A 15,538-nucleotide genomic window follows, 5' to 3' on the forward strand; every position below is an offset into this window, starting at 1 on the left:
CGTTCTTGCTCTCCATTCAACTACTGTGATGTGAACACTTTTTTGTAAGAATTTAATTAAATTCAGTGAATTGTGCCTACTTCTGGACGTTTCATTCTCAGCCTTCGCCTCAGATAACCAGCCCTCACAGCCATTAGGAACCTTACACCCCAAACCTAACATTGGTCCTTCGAGTAACCGTGACATTGGTCCTTCGAGTAACCTAACATTGGTCCTTCGAAAAGACTGAGGAAAAGGACGAAGAAACGAAGCCAACCGCAGTGTGTGTTACGTGTGCAGTTAAAAAATCTCGTACGAGTAACTCCTTGAGCAGTAAAACCATACGCCAAGGACAACCGACGTGATTCGCCACGTGAAGAAGCGGCGTGAAGTGCCATAAATTTACATTCAGTCAGTGAGCTGCAAGAAAACATCTTTTTTCCAACGGGAGTCATCCATTTTATTTTCTATTGCGTCATCATTTTTACATTCTACGCATAGAACATTTCTACGTGACACGACATCAATCAAGCAAGAAGGTAATCTCGACCATAAACATATGTGGTTTAGGGACGTAATCAAGAATTCAAGAGGTCGCGAAATTCTGCGTGCATCGTTGAACACCCGCGCTCGCGCCTGCCGCCGACGACTTCCGGCCGACGCCCAATCGCCATCTTGTTTCTTCTTCGCGTCGATTGCTCACCTTGTTTCGTGCCACGTCGTAATAAAATATTTTTTCAGAGACTAATTATAATTAGATCTAGTAATATTTTTAAGATCTACGTAACTAGTTTTTATATATTATTGTGTTGTGCTAGAAAAAGCTGCGTTACAACTTGCAAAATGGAAACGGATTTGTCATCAGGTAAACAAATTGACCATATATCCACCTTAAACAGGCAAAGAGGCTCACTTAAAAGTTCAATTACCAAATTATATAATCAATTAAAAGACACAACTTCTGAACCTCAGTTGACACGGGAGGCCCTTCTTGTTAAAGAAGAACGACTTCGTAATTTGTTCAGCCGTTATGAAGAATGTAATTTTCAGATTATGGGTTTTGATCCCAGTGATAAAGAGGATTCAGACGTTGTCGAAAGTAAATACTTGCACACGTTAACGATTATTAAACAATTAACCTCACTTTCTTTGTCTAACGAAAGTCAAAGTCAAAATAGTTCTCGTCATTATGTGCCAACTAAGTTACCTGAAATTACAGTGCCTCCTTTCACGGGAAAGTACTCAGATTATAGAACCTTCATGTGCCTTTTCAATTCTATGGTGCATGACAACATTCATTTACAAGAAATACAGAAACTTTATTATCTGAGAACTTTTCTGCGGGGTGAACCATTAGATTTGATTAAAATGTTGCCTATGGTCAGTGAAAGTTATGCTGAAAGTTTACAAATATTGAATGACAGGTACAACAATGAATATAAAATCAGAAATGAGCATATATCTATGTTATTGGATATCCCACAAGTTTCAAGGTCAACTGCTCATCATATTAGACAGTTTATTTCAATTGTAAAACAACAGTTAGCTGCTTTAAAAAATTTAAATTGTAATGTACAAGAGTGGGACCCAATCATTTTGTGTGTGTTACTGCGGAAACTAGATTTCTTATGTAATAGGGAGTTTCAATTGGTGCGGAGTGTCGATACACCAACCGTTCAATGTCTCATAACCTTTCTAGAGAAACGTGCATTAGCGCTTGAGAACTCAGAGCGGCCTTCTACACTCCATGAGAAGCAGACAGCACCGGCGAGGATGGTAGCTGCAGCAGTGAAGGATCAGCCTCCAGCTGTGAAGGACCAGCGTCCAGCTGCAGACCCCGTGATGACCAAGCCGCAACCATCATGCTTACTCTGTAAGTCTGCACATAAATTATTTACTTGTGCCCAATTTAAACTTCTGAATGTTGCAGACAGACACACATTTACAACAAAACATAATATATGCAAGATCTGTCTTACCTGTCATCCAAAGAGACCATGCCGTTACTTCTTCAAGTGCTCCATTTGCAAGCAGAAGCACAACACACTACTGCATGAGGACAAAGCACCTACTCCAGTCACTCTGCTGTCAAATTCTTCTACACAGGTACTCCTACCTACAGCTAGAGTAAAGCTCTATGCACAAGATGGTACAGAAGTGCATGTCAAAGCACTTCTTGACAGTGGTGCCCAAGTATCATTTGTAACTGCTGAGCTTGTACAATTACTGCAGTTACAAACAAAAACACAGAAGTCAGGTGTTATAGGTATTGGCAATACTGTCAGTAATGTAAATCAGTATGTGCCACTTCAAATACATTCTCTTGTACGAAACTTTAATATACAAGTGTCTTGTTACGTTCTAGACAGGATCACAACCAAGTTGCCCCAGCAGAAGGTTGATATGAGCAATTTTATATTGCCCCCCGATGTTGTCCTTGCTGACAAAGACTTTCATGAGCCGAGTAACATACATATATTAATAGGAGCTGACATATTTTTCCAGGTGTTACTGCAACATGAGCCTGTCTCCATCCAGTCGCCTGCACCTTCAGCACCTAATGCGTCACAGTCTGCACCTACACCAACACTACTCAGCACTCAGTTTGGCCATGTCATAGCGGGTAACCTCCCCAGCCTTCCTGCTCACCCCTCAAAGTCAAACAAGAAGGTGGTATCATTGTTTTGTACTACGTGTGATTCTGATCTTAACGACACTATGTCACTATTCTGGAAGACTGAAGATGTGCCTCAAGTATTCACAGAAAAAGTGTCAGAGCACGAAGCATGTGAGCAAATGTTTCAAGAGAATGTACAATTAATTAATAACCAATTTGAAGTTGCCTTACCATTAAAGTTGCCTCTCGACTCTGTCAATGATACTCTGGGAGATTCCTTGTACCTTGCATTAAAGAGATTTCATAATTTGGAAAATAGGCTGCATAAAGATCCAGTTTTATTGAAATTATATAAAGATTTCATTCATGAATATTTAGAGTTGGGACATGGATCTAAAATTGACATTGCACAATATGATTTAAATTCAGATCCAGTTTATTTTTTGCCCCACCATCCTGTAGTAAGAATGGATAAGAAAAGTACTAAATGCAGGGCTGTATTTGACGCTTCAATGAAAACAAATAAAAAAGTGTCACTTAATAATTTGCTTTTAAATGGTCCTGTAGTACAGAAAGAATTGTTCGACATTTTAATTCTATTTCGATTCGAACAATATGTATTTGTCACTGATATTAAACACATGTTTAGGGCAGTTAGTCTTAATGAAAAGTATCGCCCATTGCAAAACATTCTCTGGCGTGACTCGCCAGACAACAATGTTGAATGTATTCAGCTAAATACCGTTACGTATGGGCTAAAAAGCTCGTCGTATTTAGCCACTCGTTGCTTAATAGAATTAGCTGATCGATATGCAGAGGATTTTCCATTAGCATCATCCATTCTAAAGAATCAAACTTATGTAGATGACATTTTAGCTACCAATGATTCCTTAGACGCATTGATAGAGTCGAAAGAGCAACTTTGCAAGCTTCTGGACCTGGGAGGCTTCCAGCTACATAAGTGGTCTTCTAATAGAGTTGAGGCTTTGCACGACATACCGACAGACAAACAGTATTTCGACTCTATTGACTTAGAAAAAACTAATTTATGTATAAAAACGTTAGGTGTTAATTATGACATTAAGTCTGATACACTAACCCTTTCTGCGCCTAATACAGGCACTAACATACCTGACACTAAGCGGGAAGTACTCAGTTTTATAAGTAAGTTCTTTGATCCGCTAGGCTTGGCGGGCCCGCTCGTTGTAAGTGCTAAGGTCATTATGCAAAAGCTTTGGGAAGCACGTCTTGAATGGGACTCCATACTTAACGATGATTTAAGAAAGCTATGGCGTGAGTTTTATAAAAGTCTTTCAATTATGGCTCCCATGAGTTTCAATCGTTATGTCTGCTTACAAAATGCAACATGTCTGCAACTGATAGGTTTCGCCGATGCCTCGAGTTCCGCTGCTTACGGCTGCTGTGTGTATCTGCGTGTGGTTGACTCAACAGGTAATGTGAATGTTTCTTTACTCTGTTCGAAGTCTCGCGTCAACCCCATCAAACAGAGTCTCACCGTGCCGCGACTGGAGCTCAATGCCGCACTGCTGCTTGCGAAGCTTATCACCAGAGTGCATGATACACTCTCATTAAAAAAGACCATTAACAATGTTGTATTATACTCCGACTCACAGATTGTTCTGGCTTGGATACAGACTAATGCTGCTAAATTAAATACTTATGTAGCAAACAGGGTAAAGGAGATCTCCCAGCTCACCAGTAAGTATACATGGGCATATGTAAACACGCACGAGAATCCTGCCGACTGCCTGAGCCGAGGCGTCCTACCCCATGAGCTCGAGAGCAACCAGTTGTGGTGGACAGCACCTTTATTCCTCCATGACAGTAAGTATGTTGCTCCCCAACAAGAGCAGTACACGGCCGACGGTCTACCCGAGGTGAGAAGGAGCTCTGAGTTCTCTAGTGCAATGGTTTGTACTCTCTTTGATAAGGCAGACATAAACCTTGATTTTCTTGATAAATATTCAGATATAAATAGAATGCAAAGGGTTCTTGCTTACATTTTACGTTTCTGTAGTAACACACGCACAAAAACTGATAAAATAAAACATAATTTCATATCTAGTTCTGAATTAAATAGCTCATTAAATTTAATATTAAGATATGAACAACAAAAGTTTATGAAAGAAGAATTATATTCTTTAAAATGTAATAATACTGTAAAGGGTAATATTAAGGCCTTGTATCCATTCATTGATGACAGTGGTTTAATAAGGGTAGGTGGCCGATTGCATAACGCCAATATTCCTTATTCTCAAAAACACCCCATTGTCCTACCTAAAGGTTCCCGAGTAACAGAGTTAATTATTAGAAGCGAGCATGAGAAAAACCTTCACGCGGGACAACGACTTGTTCTTTCATCAATGAATCAAAAATACTGGCTGCTTAACGGTATTCGTGAAATCAAAAAGGTCATACACAAGTGTATTGTATGTTGGAAATTAAAAAAGAATGTATCTCAACAACTGATGGGTTCTTTACCACATGACAGAGTGAATGCATGTCGTCCATTTCAGAAAATCGGTATTGACTTTGCTGGCCCGATAAGCGTCAAACAATCAACGATACGTCGGTCTGTCGTATCAACAGGCTATATTTGTGTCATAGTCTGCTTCGTTACAAAAGCAGTACACTTAGAATTGCTCTCTGATATAAAAACAGAATCATTTCTTGCCTGTTTTGACCGTTTCATTTCCCGTCGAGGCCTTCCTACAGACGTATACTGTGACAATGCATCCACTTTTAAATGTGCAAAAAGTAAATTAGATGACTTCTATAAATTACAGACTTCCAAAGCTCACCAATCACAGGTACAAGGATATGCATCTCAAAAAGGCATAAATTTCCATTTTATTCCTTGCTATTCACCCATTTTTGGTGGTCTTTGGGAAGCTGGTGTTAAAAGTGTGAAACACCACATGAAAAGAGTCGTTCAGAAGGCATTGTTAACCTATGAACAGTTACATACTGTACTATGTAAAATTGAAGCTATTCTAAACAGCAGGCCTTTAATTCCGTTATCAAATGATGTTAATGACTATTCTTATTTAACACCAGGCCACTTCCTGATTGGAACAGCTTTAAATTCCTATCCAGAGCAAGATGTAACAGACATACCTCAGAACAGACTCAAGTTCTGGAGAATATGTACTAGTATGCAACAATGTTTCTGGAAAGTTTGGAATAGACATTATTTGAATATTTTACAATCACGTCCAAAGTGGACAGACGTAATGCCTAATATAGAAGTAGGTTCTCTTGTAATACTCAGTGAAAGCAATTCACCCCCTTTGTATTGGCCTATGGCAAGGGTGACTAAGTTGTTTCCTGGCTCTGATAATATTGTTCGTGCGGTAGAAGTTAAAACAGCTAATGGGAATACCCATACGAGATCTATAACTCGCGTATGTGTATTACCAATTAAATAAAGTTCATAATGTAACTTATTTAATCATTATACAATTTACTTTCTTATTTACAATGTAGACATTTTTCCTTTAGTATACACATTATTATACCTAGTTTTCTAAAGTGTTAAGCTGGGTAATGTATACCATTTTCGTGCTCCCGAGGTGCAGGCGTACTCGCTGCGTTATCTCTTTTTAATTAATAATAATAAGTATGTACTGTCAAGTGCAGATGTCAGTAGGTACTACATACATTTTTCTTTTATTTGAAACATGTGTATGTTTAATATCTAAGTATAAACGTTATTGCCTTTCTATTTACTAGATATTAAGTTTATTAAGTCACCTATTGTAGGTATGTTATGATAAGGACGTATGTTATGTTTATTAAGTCAATTTGGACATGGCATATTTTTAAATATTCCTTCTATTTTGTAATGAGTATGTGTAAAGTTTTCTTTAGTGCATGACTGTGTCAAATTGATCCTTTTCTTTTGTGATGATTAGGTGTAAAAGTTTTTAAATAGTTAAGTAACTAAAGTTTAACTAGGACAATGTTGTATGTTATGTCATGGTGTATGTTATGTCAATAGGTACATCCATACTTACTGATAATTATTTTTTGTATCTTACATGCTTGAATGCTGTCATTTAACATTTTCTTTAAAAAATGTAATCTTATGTTTTACAAATGTACAATTTCTTTGTCATAATAACGATTTGTAGGCATAAATGTTACTAGATTTTCTTTTATATCGTTTTATATGCGACCACAAACATTATCAAGTTAATAAATTAACATTCTAAATTTCATTCATAAAATGTTTAGGTTGTTTGATAGATTTGTGTTTGTTCAAAGCCACTAGCGTTTGTCACTATAATATTGTTATGTAAAGTAATTTATAGTCAATAACAAACCTGTTTTTAATATGCTAGCTTTTGCTTTGCCATACAGTTTAGTTTGGCTTTGAATTGTTTGTATAATGTTTAAAGTCATTAGAATTTTGGTTTTTTGTACTAATTGTTTTGTATAAAAGTACTTTGCTCGTAACTAAAGCTTTCTTTTGTGGCCGCAGCATGTTGGCATCCCCAACATTAAATTTATATTTTTTAGTGTGACAACACTTTTGTCACTTCCCTTCCGTTCTTGCTCTCCATTCAACTACTGTGATGTGAACACTTTTTTGTAAGAATTTAATTAAATTCAGTGAATTGTGCCTACTTCTGGACGTTTCATTCTCAGCCTTCGCCTCAGATAACCAGCCCTCACAGCCATTAGGAACCTTACACCCCAAACCTAACAAGCGGATATTTATATTATTATAATACATAACCATATTGTGATATACATATTACTATTAGATATAAATGTTACTAATATAGACAAACTGTATAAACAGTCTTGCAAGGCATAGTTAAATTGTATATTTATTATTAAGATTTAATAAATAAATAATTAAAAAATATATTTTTATTAATTACGCATCATTAAAATAACAAAGTTCAAAAATATATATATTCAGTAGATAACATAGTTTGACACTTTGATTCGTATTATTTTACATAACAAATGTCTCATCCGCCTAAAATTGCTGCAGCTTCTCACAACCTGTATAGCCGGGGAAATGACGCTGCAAGAAAAACCACGGCACAGGGCCCTAGACGTTCTGTAAAAAAACATATAGTTTTATTATACAATTTTGTAATTTAGCTGACTAATATCAGTCAGTTCCCAGACAGTTAATTCCATGCATTTATATTATCTTCTAAATAATCACTAACTTTATAGTAACCTTTTTTTACAGTTTCTCTTTAATTACTGTCTTAACATCATTTGGTACGCTACAATAAACATAACTACTTAAGAAGTTTTAACGATAGATTTGGTATAGACCAACTTGCATAAGCTTAGCTTTAGAACCGTACCCTCGTAGCTACTTGCTACGCCGTAGCAGTTAGCTACATAAAATCGTCTACGTTCTAAGTCGCTCACCCATTGTTGCGCACAGCCAAGTTGCACTCGTGTACTTCACTTCGATTTTACCCGATTGTACCATATAAAGAAGGGTAATGTTTACCAGCTTATATATTATTATATTATTGAACAAATTAACATCATTTCACATGTAAATTAACGTACATTAAAATTGGTATATTTGTGTACGAATGTATAATGCATGTGTGTGTACGTCAGAAGGAGCTACGCATAAAGTCACATGTAATATTTGTAGCGTAAAGGAAACTTGCAACTCCATCAAGCACAGTGGAGCAGCTTGGTGGAGTATGCTCCATACCCCCTCCGGTTGATTGACGGGTGCTCTATGACTCTATGCTGTGTTTAGGCAATAGAAACATATATCAAAAAAATATTTGGTGGTGGAAAAATAAATATTTGTAATGCCAACTGTCTTTGAAAACATTATTAAGGAAAAAGTGAAAGCCGCTGGCAATTTTTATTTCTCTCCACTTTGCATAAGCGAAGTCCTCGCGAAAACAAATTTGACAGTCAATACAATACAAACACTTCACTGTATAAATAAGGGGGTGTTATAAAAATAATAAAGGCTTTGTGGGTACTGCGGCAGGTGCAAGGCTTCGCAGGCTCGGGGAGGCTGTTTGGGGCTGTGACGTAAAGCCGGGGCAATTCACGCTCTGACCGCGTGGTACAGCCTTAGACGTTCCCACAGTAGTATGAATTATTGTTATTTTGATGCACAGAAATGCACATAACACGGTAAAAAATCCTTTTCTGTTCTGTGAAAAAATTCTATTCGATTGCGAGTTTTGTGTGTATCTGACCTGACTCAACCAGTTATTTCATATTAATTATGAGATTAAACGAACTTACCTATAAACTGTGAAATTCTATCTCAATTATACGAAGCTTCTTGTTCGAGACGGATTACAGTGTAGTCTACGTCTTATGCTAAATATACTCACAATGGTGTTAATTCCTGTAGACACCATCTAATTTTATTTATTTTTAAGTTATACCTGTCATTTTCTTATCAGCCAAAAAGAAATGGGACGTATGATTGACGGCTGTTAATTTTAAAATGAAAAAGCGAATGAATTAATAACCCGGGCGAATCAAATAGGTATCTCGCTGACATGCAATCCGTTTGACGTGTGCTGTCGACTTAATTCTGTCGGGTTATTAGTCGATCTAAAATTTTTAGAGGTTTGTTTTAGATTTTTTCTAAAACTAACGTGTGTCCCACAAATTTATGCCTGTTGAAGACTCGTCCCATTCTTTTTCAGCGGATAATAAATGACAGGTGCTTAAAATAAAGTTAGGTGGTGTGTACAGAAATAAGTACCAATTATTATTTTTGACGTCACGTGTTGTAGGTTGCAACATACCTGAGGGTGCAAGTACGAAGCGGACTCAGGTTTCAGGGACTCATAATTTAAAGAATCAATCAACTCTAGTGGGCCAATATTGATGAGCGCTGACACGGGGGTTGACCACGCCAGCGGGGAAACCCGTGATGACATGTACTTAGCTAAATGTGTTCTGTTTTTTATTCTCTCCTAGTCGAGCAAAAAAGCTAGATGATATAACAATTACATCATCCTGGTTGTAAACTAAAGACAAACAGCTATGCCTGCCCAATATTGGCACAGATAATTATTATAAGCCGTTCATTTTGTATAATAAATATAAATCTTAATTTAGAAAGATTTGACTAGCAATTCTACAAAGTTTAGATACAAAAACGAGCGGCCCAGGTGTTCAATCGCCGTGATTCAACCAGATTGCTGCTGGTTCAACCGGATTGTAGCTGATTCAACCATCTCGACGATATAAAATCGGCAAACAGCCTTCGGTGGAGATTTACAACGAGTTGGTTTCGGGATAAATGCGCTTCCACTGCGATTGATTATGTTGCCGTTCCAATGCTGCCAACCTTACCACTGGAATTTATAGTTTAAGGAACCTTTCAGTTTTTTTACGGAAATATATTTTTTTAATACTGTTTTTCATACGTAATCTGCATAATATTTTAGAGCTTACTAACATAATAGTAGACTTTCAGAGAACCTCAAAGCCCTATTAAGAGCAACACTTTAATCAGTTTCACTAAGAAAATACTCGCGAATGTAAGGGGCCTAATTCACGACGCGATCAGATATCACATAGGCGTGCTCTTTCAGGGTAAATCAAATGGCATAGATTAAAATTTAATGTAACAAAAAGTTAATTTCGTGACATTTGCCCATTTTTTGATATATTTTTCCGGAAAGTTAATTGGATATTTTTTCCGGTTTGATTTCCAGCAGTTTTTGCGTGATTGAGCAAATCACAAACCCACAGACATCCAAACTTTCGCATTTATAATATTAGTAGGATACAATCGCTTGTTTCGATATTGTAGGAAATAAATCGTGCGTAGGAATTAAATGAATCAGAAGGTGCCTGTTCACTCTGGCCTTGAAAGCACCCGGGTTATATGCATTCGGAAATACAGAAGACGACAGAGAATTCCACTACTTTTAATCTTTACTGCGTAGTGGCCAACAGGAATGGAGTCACCGTGGTATCACTGGTGTAACAGCCTCCGTTGTCCAGTGGTTGAGCGTTAGACTCACGACCCGGAGGTCACGGGTTCGAATCCCGGTGGGGAAATATCACAAAAAATACTTTATGATCCCTAGTTTGGTTAGGACATTACAGGCTGATCACCTGATTGTCGATTGAAAGTAACATGATCCGTGCTTCGGGAGGCACGTTAAGCCGTTGGTCCCATTTACTACTTACTGATGTAAGTAAGTAGTCATTACATGAGTCATATCAGGGGCCTTTGGCGGTTCAATAGTAACCCTGTCAGGTGATAGTAGGGTTGATGAGGTGGGTAATCCACCTATCAATTTTATTTTATTTTTTTACACGAGAATAGAAGAACTGGTGTAACTGCTGGTATGACCACGAGGAACGAGTGATATCTGCAGCACATTACAGCAGATTATTCTCCTTTTTTTTTTCAGTTTTTATAGTGAAATATAGAGAAGTAAATGTCCGCAGGGTTTGGTGATCATACCGCTGACTGTGCAACCTCCGCGGCAAGCTGCCAGCACATACCTATACGTACATAAATAGACTGACGCGTACGACGCTATTTTGAAACTTACTCGAGTAATTACCACAGTAGGATTTTTTTACGGAGTGTCTGTTACCATTACATACGAACGTATAATTGTTACTTTGAGTCAAGAAAAAACTCTTTTTGAGGTCATAATTTTAAATTACCGCAGAAAAAAAAGATTTTACGTTGCTTTATGGAATCTTTAGAATAAAATAGAAATTCATACAAAAACAAGACACTAAGATCATTTACAATTTTTTAAACACAACAAGAATAAGTTAGGCAAAAAATATGTTCATCGATATGATCATAAGGTGGTGGTGGACATCCTGAAATAATACTCAGCATGTCACCACGGCGACGCTGGTATTATATGGACCTTGATGAGTGAGGGTTGAAGGTGCTTTATCAAAATTTCATACTTGCACAATTTTAGCTGTTTCTAATTATAATTGTAAAAAATAAATTATTCACTGGACACTCATTTTTATTGATAATTATTTTCAACAATTAATTTTCCACGCGTAGTCAGAGCTAGTAGCTTTAATCGCTTACACTAACAAACTGCACGAAGCTAAATGCGTGCCGCGGCAGCGTAAATACCGTGTAAGCCTGGTCAAGTTTATGGCGAGGAAACAATGTGAACCCAGAGTCCTAGATAGAACCGCCGATAACTACCGGAGGAATTGCTTACCAAAATATTTTCCTTTTTTTTTAATAAACTACTAAAGTAATAATCGAAATAAACTACGAAAGTAATATCATACAATACCTAGCAGTGAGCGTGATGAAACGAAGCCATAGAATTTGTTCTGAGCCAAGTTTTATTTTACGCGACTTCTACGCTCTTCACTCGGGTTTCATTCGCTTCCGAGTAATTCGAGGCTCGAGTAAAGCCGGGTGCTCACGTGCCCCTCGATGAACGTTTTTAAACGTTTTTATCTTTATGTTCTTCTAAAACTTGTATCCCTGCCTTCTACGGATCCATGTGAATGGTATCTGTGTGGCTTTAAAGTTTTACTTTTACGCCGCTGTGCTGTGTTCAATACGTGTCGTTACTTTCAAGATTCACTGGGTTTGTTCTGGTTAAAACCGAATATTTTTACAAAAAACAAAATATTAATATTTGTAATATCGTAAAGCCAAAGGTGGTTATAGATAATATAAAGTAATACTTAGCTTGAGAGAGGCTTGGTGGAGAATCTCTGAATATTCCTTACTCGAATAGCTTAACAAAGCGTTGAATGTTTAACACTTGAGATGGTTTTAATCAAACGCGGGAGCCCCGCTTGAGTGGCTCCGTAGAGGTGAGACGCGGAGAGAATTGCGCGTGCAGTAGAAACGGCGCGTCACATGCTGTGTGGACTTATCAGGACGGTGTTAGTATGACGAATGGCCACTGTGTATGCGTTAACGGTTCCACATGATGATATTGGCTCGTTACGCCGACCGTGCCGCAGTTTGCGACCGCCCCCCGTGCTATCCGCTGTTTGGTTATTGGAACCATTTATCGTGGTAACACCCCAAACAAGAGGTTTTATGTTGTCATTTGCGTCGGCCGTTGATGTTGCTACAAATGTAGCGACGGGATTATCCATAATTTGCAAACAGACACCCAATATTGTTTGCTGTGCGCCCCATACATCTCGCTAAGCCTTTTTAGTGCTGCGGGTTTTTAGGCTCGCATATGCGGAGCAGCTGTAGGCCGTAATGTTCATTTATCGCTGAATACTTCACACGTACTTAGCGAGGATATTCCAACTTAATTCTAATTACTGCGGAAACTAAGACTCTGGAAGATGAAACCTTTGTGGTGAAACTAAGTTGAATTATTCCTGCATAGTAAACTAGCTGGAGCATCTACATTATTTTATGTTGAATATGAAATTACATTAGGTGAACTGTCTGCGGGCGGTGTGATTGCTTCTTTGATGTTTTATGTAACCCTACGCTGAATAAATGAATACTAAATGCTAGAATTTACCATTTAGTTCGGACTAGATCGTGTCGGAAATCAAACAAGTATTCCTTTGTGAGTCAACGTAATAAATTTTGATTTAAATTAAAGTGAGTGAGGATAGTAATATAGCGACCCGTGAGCTCCTTCGCCAGCGACCCGTGCGCGGCGCGGTTCAAGATGAGCACCTCACTAGTTGGCGTACGAACGTAGCGTATTATCCCGAAATATCTCGAGATTCTGAACCCATAAATACATATGAAGAATTATTAGAGAAAGCTGCCTCTAGTGTCGATCTTTTACGGGTATATAACTAGGGAACTCGTGCAGAAACTCTTCTTGGCACAAACACCCAGATTTTAAGAAAATGTCTACCTACGCGCCGGGTACTGGAAATACTGTGATAAATAATAATAATAATAATAATAATAGACATTTATTTCAGACACAAGATCCATCGAGTTACAAACAGATAAATATTACAATACAATAATAAAAGATAAAAAAGATAAAAAGATAAAAAATAATAAAGATAAATAACAAAATTGCTTTAAAATAAAATATAAATATTCTAAAATAAAACAATCCTTCATAAATATAAATAAGTAAAAATTTACGTCACAACATTTAGCCATCGTTTGTACCAAGAAGTGCCCAACATCCTTATTTGCAATTCCTTGATAACAACATTATTCGACCGATACAGAGAAGACATGAAGGAGGCAATCCTGTGTCTCACAACTGCATTAAATGTGTTAACTCTTGCCTCAAAAAACATACCAGAGGCACTACAACAACTCTTCAAGCCCATCAAGTACCTAAAACAGTTATTGTATTGTACTCTAATGCAGTTGTGAGACTTCTTAGTGTAGTCATTCCATAGCTGGCATGTGTACAGTGATTGAGCAAAGGTCTTAAACAATAAAACCTTAACTCCATCCTCACACTTTCGGAACCTTCTGGCCAGCATGTTACCGACCACGGAAAGTCCCCTCCTCTGCCTCTCCATATCGGCGTCATCCTGCAACGATGAGGTTACAATGTGCCCAAGATACTTGAAGGACTCCACAATTTTTATAGGTTCATTTTTCAGGCGAACCAACGGTACAGAATCAGGACCCCTCCCATATCGAAATATCACCATTTCAGTTTTTTTTGTATTATATACAAGTCCATGATTACATGCGTAGTCTTCGCATACATCTAAAAGTTTTTGTAGGCCTTTGATTGATGGACTAAGCAACACCATGTCGTCCGCATAGCTTAGATTGTTCATATACCGACCGCCCATACTAAGACCGACATTGGTGTTGCTCAGTCTCACAATCAGTCCGTTAACATAAGCGTTAAATAGATCGGGAGAGGTCAAACCGCCCTGCCTAACGCCACAAGGAAGACTGAAACTATCAGACAGGGCACCCGCCCAACGTACATTATTGCTTTGATTCTTGTACCAGTAAGCCATTAAATTTACAACGCTGGAATGGAAAGGGATCGAGACTAATTGCTAAGTGAACTAGGAGAGTCACACATGATTGAATTACAGATCGGTTGTAGTGTAAACAATTTTGTTCTGTTTACGGCTGCGGTGTATTCTAGGACTTTATTGACGGCGAAATTAATTAGTTAGCCTAGAGCACAGCGTTGTGCTCATATCACAGACCGAGTCGTTACATACAGATGTACCTAGTAATAACTACAGGGTTCAACGATCCCACGGTTAACCTGGCCAGCTAACCTTATAGTGGCCGCCTATTTTGTACTCATCATCATGAATTTAAGAGCCACGCTCTTGTCGGTATAGCATTCTCCATGCTACACTTTTAAGGAAAAATAGGGCACAGGTTTCCCTCTTTTCTTGCGCCCCGCAGTACTCTGTCTGACGCGAGTGGGATGGCGCCCAGAGTAGTCTATTTCAAAGCCGTATTAGGACTCCCGTCCTCCGCTTCCGAGGAGTTGATTCTATTTTACTTTTTAATACCTACAAAATACTAAGTAGTTTACTTAGCATTTATCAAACAACTTTCCGAACCTAAAAGGAAAACATAATATAAAACATGATACAGTCTTGTACCAAGAGATATGCAATAAATTTAAAAAATACAAGCGAATTGAGAACCCTTTTTTCTTTTATATCGGTTAAAAAGCGCCTTACTCATCCGTCACCCCATTGGAATAGTCTGGTGACGAATGTTCCTGTAACATGAAATAATGTTGAGTAAAATATTTACACAACGGTTCTCCTGGGATGCGGTGCCAATTTATCGACACGACAAACTTAATTTAAACTGTGTTGTTTTTGCTTGTTTATTTATTTATTTAATAATTTATTGTACACAGGATAACACAGAAACACAATGTAACAACATGAAGAGAGAAAAAAGACACAACTTATTTCTAACATACATTTCTTGCAAGTGAGAGTGAAAGACTAACGAAGAGAGGGTAGATAGTGTCTACTTTCTATACA

General features: G+C 37.8%; 1 protein-coding gene across 1 annotated transcript; it reads left to right on the top strand.

Moving 5' to 3' along the window:
- The first annotated feature begins 1,767 nt into the window (after positions 1–1,767).
- On the top strand, positions 1,768–5,686 carry LOC126369843 (uncharacterized). The gene is made up of 3 exons (XM_050014406.1): positions 1,768–1,852; positions 2,485–4,605; positions 5,675–5,686. The coding sequence occupies exons 2-3, from the start codon at positions 2,698–2,700 to the stop codon at positions 5,684–5,686; spliced, it is 1,920 nt and encodes a 639-aa protein (XP_049870363.1). The 5' UTR covers positions 1,768–1,852; positions 2,485–2,697.
- Positions 5,687–15,538: the final 9,852 nt, after the last annotated feature.

Source organism: Pectinophora gossypiella, chromosome 9 (assembly GCF_024362695.1).
Source record: "Pectinophora gossypiella chromosome 9, ilPecGoss1.1, whole genome shotgun sequence".
Taxonomy (NCBI): domain Eukaryota; kingdom Metazoa; phylum Arthropoda; class Insecta; order Lepidoptera; family Gelechiidae; genus Pectinophora; species Pectinophora gossypiella.

Coding starts and splice junctions, on each gene's coding strand:
- LOC126369843 (XM_050014406.1), top strand. CDS start 2,698: ATGTCACTATTCTGGAAGACTGAAGATGTGCCTCAAGTATTCACAGAA.